General features: G+C 29.6%; 1 protein-coding gene across 1 annotated transcript in view; it reads left to right on the top strand.

Moving 5' to 3' along the window:
* Nucleotides 1-21,467, top strand: part of Nlg3 (Neuroligin 3) — a 781,379-nt gene that overhangs the window by 672,939 nt on the left and 86,973 nt on the right. Inside the window, exon 5 of the mRNA XM_076398792.1 lies at nt 17,583-17,785. Coding sequence (XP_076254907.1) covers nt 17,583-17,785 — 203 coding nt within the window. The remainder of the gene's footprint in view (nt 1-17,582; nt 17,786-21,467) is intronic.

Raw genomic sequence — 21,467 nt, 5'->3', positions numbered from 1 at the left:
CACACGATGAACCCGCTCCAAAGCGTGGGAAAACGTAACAGACAGCTGGCAAGCTTATGGCGTCTGTATTTGGGATGCGGATAGAATAACTTTCATTAACTATGTTAAAAAAGGAAGGACCATCAACAGCGAGTATTACAAAGCGTTATCGGACCGTTTGAAAGACGAAATCGCCGAAAACGGGCGCATTTGTAAAAAAAGAAAGTGCTGTTTCACCAAGACAATGTACCGTGTCAAAAATCCATGAATTGGCCTGCGAATTGCTTTCTTATCGGTCGTATTTTCCAGGTCTGGCCCCCAGCGACTATTTCCTGTTCTCAGATCTCAAAATAATGCTAGCTGGGAAGAATTTTTTTTTTAATGAACACATGATCGACGAAACTGAGGCCTGTTTTGAACCAAAAGACAAATCGTACTACAAAAATGGTATCGAAAAATTATAGATAATCAATGTAGCACCCCTGAAGGGAATTATATTGAATAAAAAAAATAGAATCAAAATTTACTAAAACTCAGAATTGCTGCCGGAACATTGCGATATTTTGGGTTCATTGCTGTTTTGAACTGACTATAGCTATATTATCAAATAATAGTTTGTATATTGGTAGATCCATCCATTTCAGCATCATCCATGAGATATTGTGTAGTGTGATACTTTATATCTCAAGTTGTTATTTTTTCCAGCAGAAGGGCATTGAAAGTCCGTGACAAAGCTGATTTATTTCTTGTCATTCCTAACTTTCTATATTTGAACCAAAATATATTTTTTATTTAGCAAAATTTTAAGTTTATCAAACAGCACATTGATCAAAACAATTTTGAACCAACAATTCAACAATGTTAGCACTTTATCAAAAGCTACTTGTTTTACTAGATTTACTTTTGAAAAATTTGTAAAAACTACTTTAATCAACTGAAATACATCAGAAGGAGATTCTTGATTTTAATTATTGAATTATATTTAATTTAATCCCAAAATACTAATCAAACGTCATATTTAAAAATACTTAATTATCACAAATCAATATTATAGAGTTATTTAAATGTTAATCTAAAATTTATTTCGTGTAGACATTTTAATTTAAATAACGATGTTAACATACAATATGAAAAATAATTATTTAACGAATAGAAATTGAAACATTGTTCTCAATCAAAAGTCACAACCACAAGAGGAAGAAAATTTATATGATACTGAAAATGTCGCCACAGTAATGTTTATCATTACAGCGATTATTATTGCCTGAAATTTTAAACATAGAAGTATTAAAAAAAAGTTTTAGATATGATTTGCTCAAATCGCCTTACGATATCACGGTAATCTAAGAAGTATTAAAATTTACAAAAAATAATCAAGTATGAAAATGAAATTAACACAATCCCGAAATGTATAAGGTAATTTTCGTATCACAGATACTTATTCGCGGTAGCACATAAATTCCAGCCAATATATTAACAAATATTTCGATTATCCAAGGCATTTCTGTAGGTATTTCAACCCCTCAATCGCAATTAAATAATTTTTGTGCTAAACCCCTTCTATTATGTAATTATCACCTAAGTAGTACTTGAAAATTAACAAATTCTTCGAATATTGTTCTTAAAAATTTACCCTAAATTAACGGTGTATACACTCCCATTATTAGCTCACTACCAGGAGCTTTGCCTATAATATTATATTCTTACCTAAATTAAAAATCAGTATATATCAACAATATTTAGTAGTGCTTTCCATATTTGCATTAATATTAATTAAATCCTTACAAAGTTACATATATGGTAAATTGCTTTTAACTGGTCACTTATATGCAGTGTGAAAACAATTAATAATCTTCATGGTATTTCAATCATTATTTAGAAGTAAATTTGCAAACAAATTATTTATTGTAAAATGTTTTTCAACAAATGATTTAAGTTTCTAGTTATAAAGGCTGGTAAGTAGAGTATATCGAATATAACCAATTCATTTGTTTTTATATAGTGATTGCTTTGTGGTCGAAATTCGACTAAAATTTATAAAGATAATCACGTTTCTCTAATTACGGAGTAAAGAGAATAACTTAAAAATTATACGTTAATATTACTAAAACTTATTAACCGACTTCAAAAAAGGAGGAGGTTCTATGTTCGACTGCAAATTTTTTTTTAATAGATGTTCAACAATTTCTCCGTCAATTATAGACCGACATTCAAAATTCTTTTTTATTCGAAAGAGTACTTCCGAGATGGTCTCATTGGAACCAAGGAAAACCCTCAATTTTCACAAGCATGTACAAATTTCTCACATATTTATTTATCTAAAGTAATCAGATATTTGGGTATAATGTTACTGCTGAACTAATAAGATGGAAAATCCATAGTAGTTCAGTGAAAAACCAATTCAGTTTGCTCTTTAAGCATTAACCATATCATATGAGAATTTGTAGAAATATTGCAAGCAACTGCTCCTATGGTGTTATGGTTATAGCACTAAACTCACACGCGGAGGTCGCACATTCGATTCCCAACGGGGCCAACAGCTTTTTATTGCTCTAGTTCTAGTAGATTAAAACATTTGTCAAACCACCTAGTCTAGGTAAAGGACCCCAAGGCCTGAAGCGTTCGTTATTTTCAATCATTGTTTCGTTATTCCTATTTTCGCGTCATAAGGGCTACACCTTTACTTGGCCTACCCATTCTAATAATTATTGTAATATTAAAAAAATAACTGCGTAATTCATTGAGTAAGTATCTAACACTAAATAGATAAAAATAAAATAATTAACAAGAATATTAAACCAAAAAAAGAAAATTGACTTCGGAGTATAAATAAGGAAATCACTATACGTATTTTATATTCTACTAAATACGCACAATTTAGCATAATACCTATCTAAACCTATTTATCTATTTACAATATTATTTTAACCACTACGACTAACTCATTACTTTGAAGTCGATTTGGGCGACAAATTAGATTTTTTTGTTCGAATCTGGTTCAATTTTTTTGTTAAAAATATTTTATTTTGACAATGTTTTCAGTATTAAATTAATTAGATTATATTAAATTAATTAATATTCAGATATTATTACGTTAATTATAGTAACCAATTTATTTGTTAATTAATTATAGTACATAAAATATGTGTAAAGATCTCGAGAACTAAAACTCATTATCGTTTTTCAAAATGGCGTTTAATTAAATATAGCATTAAGTTTTAATAATCAACAAAGTATTAATGAGTTTAAATCACTACACAACTGAACATTTTAACAAAATTATTATAAGTAAAATTTTTTTCAGAACTACAAAAACTTCAGAGCATTAAATTTGATTTACATACGTGATACATATATACATGATTTTTATTTACTTCTATGTTACAATCATAAATATTCAATATTAAATGAAGTAAACAGTCTTAGTATATTAATTAACAGGATAATCAACACTATTAGACACTTTATTTTTTACAATATAGATATTAGATTAAGGTAATGTATTTTTCCAAACTAACTGACGCACATCACATAATCCCGACCGAACAATTCGGTTTCCATGCTAAACATTCATGCCTTCATCAAGCTGCTCGCATCGCAGTAAATATCCACCAGGCAATGATAAAAGGTGGAAAAACTGGAGCCATCTTCTTAGATGTCTCCAAAGCATTCGACCAAGTATGGCACCACGGTCTAATATTTATAGCAAAACAACTAGGTCTACCGAATGATCTAATATCCCTGATAGATTCAAACTTGGATGGTAGGTCGTTAACTGGTAGGTTAACCCGAACAAAACTCAGGCTGTTCTGTTCCACCGCAAGAAGGAGTTTCGCGCCTATTGCCTACAAATTGATAAAGTCCCTATCCCATGGCTCCAGAAAGTTTCATACCTCGTTCTCCAGTAATAAACAATAGCAGTAGTAGCAAACTGACCGCAGACCCAAATTCAACACGCCATTTGCAAAGGTAATTTAATATTAGAGCATCCCGTTTGTGAAAAATTTCATATACTTGGTCAGTGTGAGGTTTTCCATAGGAAACTTAGAACACGACAACATCTTAATAAAATCCCTACCCGTCCACAAATCCCGGTAGTAAACAAACTACGACAGTCTTAGTCGTAGCCCAGGGTCTCTGTCGCCCGCAAAACAACCATATCCCGAACCTGAAGCGACATCAGCCGAAGGCCATTTGGTTCTAGCTGGTCATTCTAGTAAACGAAAAAAAAGGTAATGTATTTGTAATCATTAAATGAACTATTCACTCAAAACAAAATCAGTAACTAAGATAATTTATAAAAGATTGAAAGAGTAAATTGTCATATAATTACATAGTTTATTGCATTAATCGTCCATGTCATCATATCAAACATGTCAATATGTATCAGTAGTTTATTAAAAATATTTACCAAATTACTGATAATAATTCATAAGTCATAATTTCTTCCATCTTCCACATATGCTCCATCTAATTAAATTATGTAATTAATTTCATTTTATCTACATATTTTATCTATCTATTAATACATTTTTTTATATTTTAAAGTCTCCTTTTTACCAACGAGGGTTGGACTGGACCTAGAGTTAAACGTGGTCTTTGAACTACGGTCCTCAGTATTAAGCCTACCAACTGACGAATGACCAAATTAACAATCACCCCAGAAGACGTCCGATCTTACATTTGCCTTGTCAGATTTTGCACTCTTGCCTCGGACAATCACAAATATTAAGCAATCAAACCAAACCAAACCGCGACTATTACAACAGTAGGTGGACCGTCTTGTCGCATTTACCACTGCGTCAACCATGCCGGCAATATGCAATTTTTATCTCTTGTATATATTTTTTCGCCTAAAATACATATTGAGAAACAATAAATTGATTAGAAAACCGGGCTTATTTGATAAAAGAATTATTTCTTTACTTACGTTTTAAAATAAGATTGCATCGTTCTCTACTTATTTATTCCTCTATTCAATCTTTAAAATAGTGTTTACCATTTTTTTTCCTAATATCATTTCCATAATATTCTGGAATCTCACTCATCTAGCTAGGTAGCTCATCATTAATTTGTCTTCTATGACTTTCGTTATTTTATAGCATTCTACTTTGTCTTGTGTCCTTTATATTGTACACAACATTCATTTTGACACCTTAATGAAATTAATCAATGAATTTATTATCTGCATTATTTGGTTACTGATTTGTTACAAAATGCTTTTACTAATGAAACCTGAAGTGGATTTGAAGTTAATACCAATAACAAAAAACAAAAACAAATTTTACACAGAAATCACACAGACGATTCTTGTTATTCTAGAAATTTTTCGCTCTCATTTAACATAGTAACAAAAATTATAAAGAAATTTATTATCGTAAGACAAAAGGAAGATATTTTTAGATTCGGCCTAACCCAAAAACATATATATTACGTCACAAAACCTAAATAGCTCGTAGAAATGTGTTCAGACCTAATTCATTGATACGCTTATACCACCTATTGAAGGAAAATTGGCTAAAATGCGACATAAAAACAACACTATAATTAGCTTAAAACCGGTCCAAAAATATTTGACCAATCTAAAATATTACTCCATCTGACGCACACTGACCCTGATCAATGTCACATTGACTATAGAGGCACGAAGTTTACTTCCTATGAAGATTAAAAAGCAATAAACCTGATTCATATATCATTCCTCCATCTTGATGCATCCGATGCAAAATCAGTCATTTGGTAAAAAGGAGAAGAGTTGGAAATTGTGTATTTCGCAACTAAAAATATTTTAAAACATTTTCACCAACCACAGCACTAACTTTCATTTTGAATAATTCTTTTAAATGATGAAATTCAAAAAAAGTCTTTCATCTAGTCCACCTTCCTAATAAAGTATTATCTTCTTATAAAGTAATAAATTAAATTTAAATTAATCTATAATTATAGATCTTTATTAATTAATTATTAACTTCATTTGCGCCTATTTAATTAATCAATTAATTCTAAATTAAATATTCATACTTTGTTGAGAGTGTTATATATTACAACGCCATGTTTTATATATTCAAAAAATCTGCTTCAAGAAACTCTGGCCGCATTTTTTATAAAAGAGATATTATAAACGTTTAGCCGTTAATTAAAATTCAAAAAAGCTTAAGAAATAAAGTCATTAAATTTCATATAATTAACTAGGAAAAGAACCTTACCTTGGACTAATTGGACTTAAGGGGCCCAAAAAAAAATCCCCGTAATAAGGAGGCGATTTTATTTTAAACGTGAAAACCTAAAAAAATCCTAGCAGAAGACGAACAAAATTTAAAGCAAATTAAAAAAAGGCAGCTTTAATAATCCACTTTTCGGCATCGCGTCATAATAGGTATTTCTGAAAGAAAAATCATTCTTGAAATGTCCGCTGAACGTGCCGCGAATAAACATCCCTGGTCTCAGATGTAGGGGAAAAGCTATTTTTTATCTTATTCGGCAGCTTTGGATTTTGATAAATGGGAATATCTTTGTATCACTTTTTGTTTCCTATTCGAATCGAAATTGAACCCATAATAACGTATCTACATTAAAAACATGCCTTGATTTCATTGACTTTCTAACTCTTCAATCACTTTATTTTCCCATACAAAGTTTCACTGTCAGTATCATCAATACATTTTTTGTAACCATATACAAGTATTATAATAGTACTACTAAAATACTTGTATACTATACTAGCCAGTATAGTTAAACCGCGATTAGAATATTTATTATAATATATGAAACATTAAAACAACTTAACGCTGTCCGTTTAGTAGTTCACCACTATTTATAATTCATGCAAAAATAGGCATTTTTTGGTAGCTGCGTCGATTGGATAACATGAACATCAAGGGAAAAATAATGATATATATGTCAAATATGATGTAACTATCAGTAGTAATAGAAAGAAGACTCAATAAGGCTCTTTGGTGAACATTTTGGCCTAAAGTCCGCTTTATAGACAGCAGTAAGGAAAACATTTTGCTTTGAACACATTTGATTGATTCTTTGATAAAATTTTCCAAACAGCACGTAAGAGCCCTACCGTCACGCTTCATTGACAAATGAAATTTAACCATAAATGCCCAACCAACTTTGCCCTTTCTCAAATTTCAATCATTTTCATAAATTTCTCCATTAGGGCTATATTAGTATTAAGGTTCTATTAGAGTTCTGTCTTTTTACTTTCTTATACTGAAAGCAATCTTTAAGTGTTTCCCTGTTAAAATTATATTTACTTGTTTGAACCGATATTATTTTTAATATTCATTAAAAATCATTATGAACTGAAATTGTTTTAAATTTACTTTTTTACGATATCTGACAAAAATGTGTATAATATCGACATGGCAATATTGTGGGATAAAATAATCTATCCATTTCTCATCTGCTTGATCTACCTCTTGATCAAAGACATACTGGCAATATAAAAAAAACAATTTTGTTGGATTTCAGAGCAAAAGATATTGCGTTGTCTCTATAAAAGCATCCTTAACTTCTACTGTGCTACTCATAATTGAAGGCAGTTTTAGCCAGAAATATGTACAAGGGTACAGCGTAAAAACCTGTTTGTTCGTATTGAAACATCTGGCATCTGGACATCTGCGCTTATGTCTAGTTGCAAGTTCTCAACTCCTGGTAACACATACTCCGTTAGTCAAAATATGCTTTTTGTTTGATGGCACTTTAATAGATACTTAAGTATTCAATAATTGCTTTGATTGTATTGGACCTACACTTAAAGAATATATTTTGTTTGCATATATTTCTTTAAGGAGACTAATTTCTAAAATTAAAAAATAAATATTTGAACGATTATTAATATGAATAAGCTTAGCCCACATTACAACAACAAAACACGCGGCAACGATTATGCATTTATTTTATACTTAATCCAGATGCTTCATCAAAGAATGCTGCATTTCTTTACTATAGGTGCATCTGAATACATGACACTTCTTAATCGGGGATCCATTATTCTTATATTGTACTGCCGACTAATGCTATACTGATGCAAGGCATTTTGAAAATAGCGCCCAAAGCAAATAAACAACAAACGCACTATGGGAGCAAAATAATTCGAGACATTTAGCATAGCGATAAACTAAGTAATAAGTTCAAAGTAGTGACATCTAGATATTGGACATCAGGAAACATTTTTCCAAAATTGAATATAAAATTATGTCTGTATTCTCTTTGTAACTATGGGCCAACAGTAATGTCAAATCTTATTCTAATTGCGGTTGAACATTTACCAAAAACAGAGTTGAAATATGTAGGAACTGTTTATGGCAAAGCATACTTTGTATAGTTATTTCACTTTTGTTATTACTTAGACACAAATTTAATGCACGAAAATTTTCCTTTACACTTTTACTCGTGTTATTAACAATGCAAATTAAATTACAACTATTATAATTATTGCAGTTATTAACAATTACTATTATTAACAATGCCAAGGAGAGGATGCCACCTGAGATAGGTCGTCAAAGTCAATCAAATGTGCAACGAGTTACGTTACGTGCAAACAATACACTGACAGCCAGCTAGACACAGAAAGTGACGATATTGGTACGTTCCATTCGAGTGACTGGAAATGAAATGGATAAGCTTAAAATCCAACAAATTCGTGTGCAGATAAAATAAAAGCAAACATGATAAAACAAAATCGACCGATTTCACATACACAGTGCTTAATTAGTTTCTAGGATGGGAAATTATTCGAACCACTTCTTGTACAATATTCAAAAATATAATAGTTGTTTCTAAATGTCTTCATTTTGGAGTAACGCATATTATACAAGACAATTTCATAACCATTTTCAAGATAGAATGCTAAATATTTCTTTGGTAACATTAAAATTTGTATCAGAAATAAGTTAACAAAATTTTAAGAAAAACTGCAGATACAAGAATAAATTTACCACATACTAGTAGGGCTGTTACAATTAGCAGGTGCAGTTAACCAATTCTTAGAAATATATTTTATAGGCAATCCGGATGCAGAAATCAATTGATAGGCTTTGTGCTCGCAATCTAAGTGAAGCAAACTATGGTCCAAGAAGTACAAACATTTCTTCATCATAAAAATTATTTAGTCAAATGTTCAAAATAACATTAGATCGAATTCCATCTGGTAGCTCTAATATTGTCATCGGACATAAAGTGCGGTAGGAACTCGAGGGGGATTAATCTATCGACAATCGACAAAATAGCTTTGGTTATTTTCGGAGAAAATTTACAAAACAATTGTAGGTGATACGAAGTTCATCAGTGGGTCATATAGTGAGTAAAATGTATAGGCACATATTATTCTTTTTCCACCAGCCTGCCAACTCATAACACATTATTTTTTTCTGAAATAAATGCATCCGATTGAAAGAAAAGTAGTAAATTTATTTAAATATTTTATTGAGCAGACAAAATGGAAATAAAAATTAAATAAACTAAACGATTTTTGTCAAATATTTCAACATTTCTCTGTCGCTTTTATTGGTTAAAATATCGCCAAACACAAACAACATTAAGAGGCACCATTATAAGGTGCGACAAGGTGGTGTTAGTGATACAAATGCAATATCTCTACAGTTATTTCACCTTTGCTTTTGTGCTAACTATCGTGCTTTCAATATGAAAAAGGCACAAAGGAAGTCTAAAGTGTGATTCAGTCAGAACTCAATTGTTTAAGCTTACACTGTCGAAGTGTTAAATGATATAGCCTCCCCCATGTTAATCTTAGAAAAGGAGGAAAATCAGGGTCACTTAATGGAGTCCAAATAATCCCTTTTCTTGTTCATCCATTCGCTGTAATTAGTTTTACACTTCTTCATTAAATCAATCATCAATTTGGCAATCAATATCGTCGTCATCGTCACAGTTAATTTTTTGTTACGGAAATAATAATTACACTAAATATTGAAATATAATATAAGGTTTTTAAACATTTCCCGTTATGTTACTCAATGCCTTCGAAATTTTGAGTTAAACGTGTCTTGAATAAAAATCACTATCTTAATTCGCCAATGAAAGGAACTAAGTTGAAAATTTTAATTTATAACTTGTAAATATTTAACGTTGTTTTGCATATCGACATTTTTATGTTGTATAAAAAAAGATATAAAAGATGAAATATTTATTACACAACATAATAGACAAAAATCTATTTGAGCTACAAATAGAGAAATATCCGAAGTATCATATATTTTCATATAAAATAAATATGTTAAATACGTAGTGAAATAAATGAATGCTAATTAAAATGCTAATTTATAAGATTATTTATTTAATATTTAAGAAACGTTAAATTATTTTTTGAAAAAAGCAGTTTAAGAAAGCTAGTACATTAAAACCTACACGAAAGTTTACTTTGGTTTACTTAAATTTAACTCGAATAACTGCGTTAAAGGTATTTGTGAAAATCCACGGTTAATAACTAGAAAGATTGAGATATCTTGTTAAAGCAACACAATTAGGAAAATCACCCAGTTTAATAAACAAAATTAGAAAAAACATCTAAGAAATAAAATTAAAGGAACCTATGTATCCATCTAAAAGGAATCAACAAATGCACTTATTCCTAAATAGTTTACATACATACTTATTTTTATACCATTATAATAAACATATCATAAATAGAAATATCGAAAATTATTGAAGACTGATTTTGTAATTTAGTAAATTGTAAGAGTTTACCAAACACAGAAAGTGTAAATCATGCTCCAACAAATTATGAATTGTGATGAAAACGAAAAATGAAAAGATGTAACAAAGACAAGCATGAAAAACTCTAGAGAAGAAACTAACACTAATAGAAACAAAAGTTAACAGAATAAGAAGACACACATAGGAATTGATACAGTTGTGAACGTCATAAGATAAATAGTTTTTTTTTTTAATAATACGGACAGGATATTAACGTTGCGGAGGTCTACCTTTGATATTTACTCAAAAACTTAACAAGAGAATGGAGAAAAAACTTTCAATCTCTTAACACAAATAAAATGCAAATACAAAGTATATCTTAGACAGACAACTCAATTTTCTATATTTGTATCAATTTTTTCAAACTTATCCATCAATATACTGTACAAATTGCGATATTTCCCCAAAAAACCCTTGATGTATTTGCAAAGATACTCCGTCAACTCAGTTATTTTTCATAGTTCATAGGTTGGCCGTACGTCAAAGGTCAAAAGAACGTCGTCGTCGTCATCTTCAAATATGCCCGCATTGTAATGTAAATTGAATTTGGGCCTTGGTGAGGCGTCTTTGGCTCAGGTTAAATAGCTTGGGTTATTGGCCGCCCACTCGCCAATACAACGTCGAAGATTTATGGAAAAACTTGTGACTGTATTCGAACTGCAAACGTGAGCTACACGTCAACGATATCGTAAAATGTAACTTCCAAAAGATGCGCAGGCATGTTCCGAAGTTGTAAATAGGTACAGATAAATTTGAAACTATATTCGAGTTATAAAATCCACAAAAAGTAAATTGATAGCACTTGATTTAACATTAATAACATTTCCATAATTTTGAGACAAAGAATTGTTTCGCAAATAATTATTAATGATGACTTTTTGCTTTTGGTTACCATAAATATCAGTTGTAATAACGCAATAAATAAAACAGTCCTTTCTTAAATTTTTACGATGAATACGATTACGATGATAATGATAAATTATTTTAACATTTTAATAAATCTAATGCATATATTATCAAGAACTACTATATCTAGCTTATATTTGTTTTATTATATTTACATTGGACGATTTTCACGCCACCTATGAGGTAGAGTCCTAGGTTCTTAGTCTTCTTTATGTAATGATATTCTAGTTAACAATAGCATCTCTATATAATGTATTTTACTTTCATTAGAGACCATATTTACATTTCTCCCATTTAGTTCTTGTTTCCGGTGTTTCCTTGTCAAGTAATTTTGATATCTAGCTAATGCATTTGAAATATCTACAAAACAGTTAGTATTAATTATTTCATCATAAATTCTAACCTAATGCTCATATATTGCTGAACAAATACAGATATATCTATCCACATAAATCTTTCATACCTTACAATAAATAAGATTTTGTATAGTTATACTATATTAACATTATTATATACCGATCTTGAATTTTTGTTTCCACTTTCATCGCCCTGTCTTGGCAAATACAGTATTAGATCATGTTCCCACATTGCAAAAGTTTTATTCAGTGACATACTGAGTCACTATTGAAATCAATAACTAAACTGCCAAACACTTGTTCACGATACCACCACTAGTCCATTTCTCCTTCGGTCTGATGGAGTTCACCCAGGCTAAACGTGTTATTATAAACAACGTTCTGCCCACATACATACAGAATTCATGCTAATATAGCCTTCTCAGCCTTCATTTCCATTATATTACTTCTTTGCCACACCCCATATCAATTCAATCGGATTGAATATGTAGTGATAGAGGGGAAGATGTAAAGACGTAAGACGTAGCAATCTGTGGCCATATTGTTCAGGCATCTGATGTATTCTGTATCATTTTTCAAGCCAATTTTTAAAACAAAGAGCTTTAAAAGTTAATTTAAGTTTTGCAATCAAATTCTTAACTACAGACTTTGTTGATGGACTTGTAGAGATCCTTTGAACAAATTCCAACAAGACAAGACCTAATCAAACGTTATTCTAGTTTTTACGCTTTTATCATAAACTTTTGTTGTATTTACGCTATTTCTTTGATCATCCTCCCATAAATAGTCCAATGTTCCATTTTACAATATCCAAGCTTCATTTGGGAATACGAAATCATGTAAGGAATCTTAATTCATTAGATCATATGCTTTCAAAAATTGGATTATTTTAAGAACAAATGTGAAAGTTCTATCAATTCTATCAATGTCTCTTCGTGGGTTATATTTAAATCATTTAAAGTCTATGTCTCCTAGCAGTGTATTAAGGGATGCTTGACTTCTCCCCAAAGAGCTGGATATCCGTAAGTTTTCTAAGGATACTTTCCGGGCTAACAGTTTTCTCTGAAATAATTGTATTAAGCTATATTTACCCTAATTACATCTACTAACTATTTTTATGCATTTTGTAAATTTGATCTCGAATAAAGCTAACATCAAAGCAATCTTGATTCGTCATCGCTCGTTTTATATTTTTAACCACAGTGCTTATATTATTATTAAGTGCAGCTTTAACACAATTAAAAATATAAATATTACAATGGAGCTGCAATTTAATATTTAATGGTGTCAATACTTACCTTTTTAATATGCTTTAATGTCAAAATGTCTCCCCATTGTAAAGATATGTAAGTTAGTCCGTTAAGTAACTAAATTGAGTCGAAGTTACTGACTCTATCTATTTAATGGTTTTGACATTTTCAACAGAAACAAGTGCCAAAACAATGTTTCCCGGTTTGTAACCTCTAATCATTATCATCAATATTATGAATAATTTTACATATGACTTGACATATGACAAGAGCATCGACCAGTATCAACATAAATCGAATATTATAGACAAACACAAATCGATTCAGTTATTCAACTTTTAGAGTATATTTGACATCATCTACAACATTAATTTAAAAAGCTTACTATCTATTTACGTTATTTTACATCCAGGAACCTCATATCATAACATTTAAAAAATGATTCTTAAATTATTATACTGGAGGTAGAGTTTTAACATATTATTTTTAATAAACTAATGTTTAGTAGTGATTTACCGACTACCGCCATTATAAAATCAAAATACCTGTATTTATATAAGACTTTTCATATTGAAAGTAAAGAACGCTTATAAATTAATTATTGTATGAACATCCAAATCCGTCAAACTTCAACAGTGACCCACGACAAAGGAAAATGAATATCAAAGATTTCTAAAAATGAATAGTGTCTTATGAAAAGTTACTATAAAGAGAAAATGTAAATAATATTTTAACAAATTGTGAATAATTATACAAAACTCTCTAATGCTATAAAATTTTGATCTCAACCATCGACTCTTGAACAAAACATTTGCTCTGAAAACTTATGACATTCGTGAGTCAGTATTAACGTAGTATATTAATTATAACGATATTACAGCGTGTTACTATAAAAAATAATTAAATGCATTAAAATAGCAATTAAAGAGAGAACACCCTGAAAAGAACAATTCATAAAATATCATATTTTAATAAAATATATAATAAAAAAAATAATAAATAATTAAAAAAAACTTAAAATATATAATTTCGATTAATACATAATAATGTATTAGTAATTATATTTCAACAAATTATGAACGGTAATGCTATATAAAAATACCAATTAAATAATTTGAGTAATTAATTAAATGTTATTACCTTCAAAAATTTCCGAGATCTTAAGAATTACGTTACATATTATAATAAATGATTTATAATATAGTTTATTAAATATAATAAAAAACTGTATGTTACAAACAAAAGGGTAATAGTTTTTCTTCCATTAAGTCCGATTTAACGTATCAGTCCAATAAAACAACATCATTTAAACAAAAAATTAAAAAACGAGCTTTAAAATATTCTGTTATATTTTCTAAAACGTGTCTAGGGTTCTAAACATGAAACAAAAGGTAAAAAAGAAAATGGAGAACAACAGCTGCTTTATAAGTAACATCTGTGACTATTACGGCAGGATTTTGCATATCTTAATAACAGCAATTAGTGATATCATATAACTTTGTGAAGGTATTATCTTGGCAAAGTCCAAAGCTCTCAGGGAACATAATATAGGATCAGCGTCCGACCACATACCGACTCGCCTGGCAAACTGGTTTCAGATTAACTTACATTTTCCTACTCCGAAGCACATATGCCAAGATAATATCTTTTTATACAATTGTACTTAACTAGAAATGGCCATGTCTCTCACAAAATTCTAATTAAAAAAATGTTCAAATTTTTTATTTCGATATAAGTGGTTTATATGAAAAACAATTTTACCCTAAAGCCAATAAATATATGTTCTAAATTCTATAATAAACAACAACATAGCTAAATGTTCTGTCATTTATATCAATATAATAACTTCTTATAATTTTATAATTATCTGGCTCATTTTAAAGCATAATTTTGTAAAAAAAATTACTTATTTAAAAATAAGCACTTCAAGTATAATATTATGTTTATAGTTATTAAATTTTATTTTTATGTACAGTTTGTACTTTTAATTTCTCCTCTATATCTGTGATTTTGGATCTTTCATTCTTGAATTTCTTTGTTCTTAATTTTTTCTTATGTTCTTTATTATTTTCTCCATAATTATTCTAATTTACATATCTCTCCAACAATTTCTTCTTTTTTATTTTTAATTTAATTGTTTTAATAATTAATAGGTTTTTGCTATCTTCTAGTGTCATTAGCTTTTTATCTAGTTCTTTTCAAATTATTATACCCATCTTATTGGTAACAGGTCAATTGAAAAGTTCCCGGCCTACCTATAGAATAACACATTTTTTGCCAAAATTAGTTTTTTTATTCACCATATTTACCACAAGGGTGATATACTGATTATAGCGACACTCCAACTTTTCCATGCCATTTTTGTAGTACGACTCCTCCAAGCGAACATTCCTTTGAAATCTGAGAACAGGAAATAAACGCTGGGGTCAGATCTGGAGAATACGGTGGATGAGGAAGTAATTCGAAGCCTTATTTATGGATTTTTGCCGGCGTTTTCACTGACTTGTGACATGGTGCATTGTCTTAGTGAAGCACCACTTTCTTTTTCCTCAAATGCGGCCGTTATTCAGCGATTTCGTCCTTCAAACGGTCTAATAACGCTATGTAATAGTCGCTGTTGATGGTCCTTCCTTTTTCAAGGTAGTTAATGAAAATTATTCCATGCGCATCCCAAAATACAGACGCCATAAACTTGACAGCCGACTGTTGCATTTTCCCACGTTTTGTAGCGGGTTAATCGTGTGGAGTCCACTCGAATGACTGTCGATTAGACTTCGGAGTGGAATGATGGAGACATGTATCATCCGTTGTCACATATCGATACAGAAACTCGGATTTATTACGCTTGATCATCTTCAAACACTGCTCCGAATCATCAACTCGTCATTGTTTTTGGCCAAAAGTGAACTCACACCACACCCACTTTGCACAGGGCTTATACCTCATATATACTCATACCCAAATATACGTGAATGATATAATGTACAGGTTCAGTTGATATCTTTAGAGTGTCTGCTGTTTTATTCAATTTCAATTTTTGGTCATTTTGTGGATGTTTTTAATGTTTTCATCAGTAACAACCTCTTTTGGGCGTCCACTGCGTTCACCGTTTTCGGTGCTCACCACGTCTAAACTTCGCATACCATGCTCGATGGTTGATTTTCCTGGAGCAGTGTCCGGAAATTCGGCATCAAGCCAAGTTTTTGCTTCAACTGTATTTTTTCTCTTCAAAAAGCAGTATTTTATCAACACGCGAAATTCCTTTTTATGCATTTTTTTCACAATAACAAAAGTTGCTTCACTCAAAATGCCATAATTCACAAATTGATAATCCGACAGCTGTCAAACTTATACACGCATCTTTTGAGGGTTAGGGCTAACTAAAAACATATAGATTTAATTCTAGTAGCGCCATCTATATGTCAAGCCGGGGCTTTTCAATTAACTTGTTACTTTTTATTATTTTTACTCTATATCTTTTGTCATCGCTCCATATGTTCTATAATTTCTATGATATTGTTTCTGTTTCCATTTATTTTTGCATTTTCTAGCTATATTCCAAATATTAATGGATTTTCTCCTTGTTTCTATATCTCTCACTCTCTCCCGCATCGTCTGTTCTTATCCCTGTATTATTTATTTCTTAATTTCATTGAGTTTGTTTTAAATGTTGATAGTTTTTATTAAAAATAAAACATTTTATATATATAATTAATATCAAATGTTATATATATTAAACTTTTGTGAGTTAAATTGTATTGCAATTGTTGTAATTTTAATACAATTTTCATTTGTACTAGTAACATTTACTGAAAAGTATGTATAATATATCTAATTGACTTAATTTTAATTTAGCTCAAAGTTTTTTAATTTTAATACTATTGCTATGCTATTTCAATGCTATTAATGTTGTTAAGATTAAAACAAGCTTAAGCGTAATGTTACTAATGATTTAATATTCTCCACCCGAAGTAAATACTTAATAATGAAATTAATATTAATTTTAATAAAATTAATTTCCTAAAAATAGTTCATTAACAATTGACAATGACATATTATTCATTTCGAACTCCCTGTACTTTAGGAAACACGTGGTTGCCATCAATTCCAACAATGGACAAACTATTTCCATACTGGTTTAAAACAACTATAATATAATATCTTATTATTTAACTATGTTAAATTAGTTCGACTGTACTAATTTATATTTTTAAGTGCAAGAGAATGGCTGAGCCATATTTTTCATAATACATAATTTTGATTCAGATTATTATTAATTAGACATTTCTACTATATTATTATTGTTAATATATTTAATTCTTATTTATGAGATAATTCTAAGAACACATTTCGTTATTTTCAGGTGGCGAAAATGCCCACTACACTGACTATGATAGTCCAGGAAGCAACAGCAAACAAAGCAAAACGGAAGTACAGAACGCCATCAACATTTTGAACAGCGTCCTTCTGCGAAAATCGGTTATATCGAAGCTAAGTCGCTACGACTTACTATTGGGGGTCGTCAAGGCGGAAGCCTATTTCGCCTTTAACGGGGAAGACGTACAAGTGAGTATCCGTCCGTTTTGTTCGGTAAAATGCACGAGCCAAGTGCCCATTTCCATTTTAACTTACCTGAAGGAATTCTAAAGCGACAACCGCTGCCTACTATTTGTATATGTTACACAGCTTGGGCGGAAATTATATAATTTATTACATTCCCAGAGGCATATTTATCTATCTTGGAAATTAAATACGTAAAGAGTGTAAATATTTTTTTCTGATTTAAACAAATGTTATTTTAATTCATTGTAAATTAACAATATTAAACCTCCATAAAGCTATGTTTATTATTAGGCCGTAATTTTTATTTTTTAGTTATTTGTTAAGTGCTAGTAGTCGTTGTCGACTAATCTACATTTTTCTTTAAATATATATAATATTAATATAATTAAATATGTTAAAAACATCGGTCCTATATTTATCTGTCTAGTCTAATAATGTTTATGTATTAACACTTCTACCTTTTCTATATAATGCTCCTCATTATATTAAATTACACAAAATCAAATTGTTTGATTATTTTAAGACGGTATCCTGTTATAGTGTTATCGAAGACTTGCAATAGTTTGATATTAACTCTTACGTGTCTATCCTCATAGCGCCTTACGGTTCTCTTGATTACCTGAGTGATAGTCGGTATCAGAAAGTCTCGGTTTAAGTAGCCAGTCCTATAGTCTATGGGCACATGCTTCTTATGACTTCGTTCTAAAAACTTGCATTATATTTACGTGGCTTTTCACGGAATATCACCACAACCGAATACCGTTTTATCTCTGAAGTATCCATATATTTCTCGGTGACCAATAGCCCTAGTCTGAACAGTACAATCGCCATTGCATTTTATATGAATTTTGACAAGGAAAAAGAACACTAGGGGGAATATAATCAAATCTTGAAAGGTTTATATTTATTTTTACGTGTTAACTCAACAAAACCTGAGTTAACATATTTTAACATTTATATTTCAATGATTACCACAAATATACTTTTTCTGGAAAATTTGTACAGGTATGAATGACAAAAAATATTTTTTTCGAGAATACAAAACGTAAAATGTCAAAGGAATATCCTGGATAACCTAGTACTAGAAGAGGATATATAGATTTAGAAAAGGTTTTTCTGAGCATTGGATGAAATTCTTTATTATGGACTCCTGAAAACTGGCAACACGGTTACTTCAAAGTGCCACAATCATCAATTAAAGAAAATAAATAGATATTGCTCTGAAAATATCATTTAGAGGACAAAGCAAATTAATCATACTGATGAACGACAACGCTCGAACTAAATTTTCAAACTACCAAATATGGAATGGGTCTTCATGCCACTACAGAACTATAATTCTATCAAATCATAAATATACTAATAATCCAAAAAATATTATTTAAAATAAAAAACAAACAATAATAATGATTCTGTTCTAATCAAACACTTCATAATTAGTTAGAAAATCACTGCCATCATTAACACCACAACTTTGAACACTCATTATTTGTTTCAGGTAAGCATTCAAATTAATTTTATATCCAATTTTTAAAACCACATGGAAGTCAACAAGATATGATTGGTTCTATTGTGCGCATGTAGAATACGATTATCTTAATTTTGTTATGTATATTATTTGCTAATTCTAATGTTAAATTATTTCACATACTAATTAATTTTTTAGATATGGTTGTAAACATTTTGTTTAAATTAGGAACAAAAAATAATAAAACACTAGTTTTTTATTATAAATTAATTAAAAAAATAACAATATTAAATGTAATATTAAAATTAAATTGACAAAATAAGTATTCATATTCGTCCCAGTATATTTTTGCCAGCACAATATATATTACTGACAAGCAACTAACATTAAAATATGAATTAAAATATGAAAATATTAACATTAAAATATGAAGAGTTAATAATATATTCTAGATGTGACATGATCAAAAAAATTATCGGGATTTTCAAAACTCACATAATAATATATAATGTAAAATGTAAATAGTTATCCAAAACTGTTTGATAGGGTATGTTAAATTTGTATATATTAATGATAATATCATTATTCCCAATTTTTACTAAAAATATAATATGTAATCATGTATATTTCATAAGAATTTGTAAGAAATGACAACTGACTCTGTTGCAGATATCATTGTACCTATTAAGAGCATATAGATAAACAATATAAAGTTCCAAAAGGAGAATCTATATATACAAGGTACACTTAAAATTCATTGGTGAGGCAAAGGAAATACCTCAAAATACATAATTAAATATATTGACAAATATACTCAAAATGAAATATACCATATTTGACACGAACATTGTTTAGTTTCATTTATTTTCGTTATGTTTTCAATGCCTCAGTTAAAAACTTTTATTCATTTTAAATTATGTAGTGCAGAAGAAAGGTGTATTAGTAAATTTGCAACAATAGACACAAAAATACCTATAGCTACAAGTTTGATTTTATTTTGTGTTAAGTTTTTCAACCTCAATTCTGCTAATTGGCTAAAATATTAGCAATTGTAATCACATTGTGATGAATCGTATACTTGTCAACATACATTTTACATAACCAAAATACATTGAAATGTTACTCAATTAGCCGATCATATACCATCTTCATCATATCATAATACTATTTTTATCGATATCACTAAAAAATCACTCCTTACAATATTTTCTATCTAAAAATATTTTCTTTTCATTTCGCCATTTCAACATTACCTTATCATATACAAAAAAATTCTGAATACAGTTTTTAATTAAAATTATAATTAATAGGCGATGTAATTTGGAATTCGCTAAAAAATATTGTTCCACTGTTTTTATTATACAATTTCCTCTGCTTCATATTCGCATAATTCAGTTTAATTGTTATTATTCTCGTGTATTTAGATAACTAAAAAAATATTTGCGCCATAATTGTTTTCGAAATTGACCATTTCAGGAGCTTTACAAAAACAATGCTTCAAAATAAAAGCAAAAGCCCAATTCACTTTAATAACAAAACATTTTTTAAATAATTTGGACCGCTTGGGGTATTTTATTAAATGCATAAAACGGATGTTTGATCGATTTCTATTTTTATTTTGTTATTATGTATGATATTCAAGCCATCAATTATTTTTTCGTCAGGTTCACTTCGCCGTGTTGCCCAGATTACATTGATTAAAGGGGACACGAAAAAAGGTAAATCATATAGGGTTGTATATCAAAAATTTACATTAAAATTTCCATATAGATTCAAGGTACCACATCGATGGAAACTGAGGCTGTTAAATAGATTGGAAAATATTTACAATTTTATTGCATTTTAAAATTGCTGAAGGGTAAAGCGTTTTTTCATTTTTATCGATTGCAATAATAGTAACTATTTATGTTTGTTTTAACCGCAAAATCCTGCATTTTTCAATAATAAATGTTCGATTAGGTTCAGTTTCAATAAAATCATAATATTGGGTGGTGAAATCAATTCCTAACATTTATTTATTAAAAATTAAAATGACTTATTTATCTTAGTCGCCACCTATTTTTCTGACACATGCAGTGCATGAACTTCTTACAATATTTATAAAAAAAATCCTGGATTGAGAGGTCATGCGCCATTTATCCTGACAAGTATTAGTTGGACGGTGTAACGTTTGGAGAAATCAGTAGTACTTTGTAATATTATAAAAGTTTTTGGCTA

Source organism: Rhynchophorus ferrugineus, unplaced genomic scaffold (genome assembly GCF_030347505.1).
Source record: "Rhynchophorus ferrugineus isolate W39M unplaced genomic scaffold, kcgeb_rfMv2 rfM3, whole genome shotgun sequence".
NCBI classification, from domain to species: domain Eukaryota; kingdom Metazoa; phylum Arthropoda; class Insecta; order Coleoptera; family Curculionidae; genus Rhynchophorus; species Rhynchophorus ferrugineus.
This window is presented reverse-complemented; position numbering and strand designations above follow the sequence as displayed.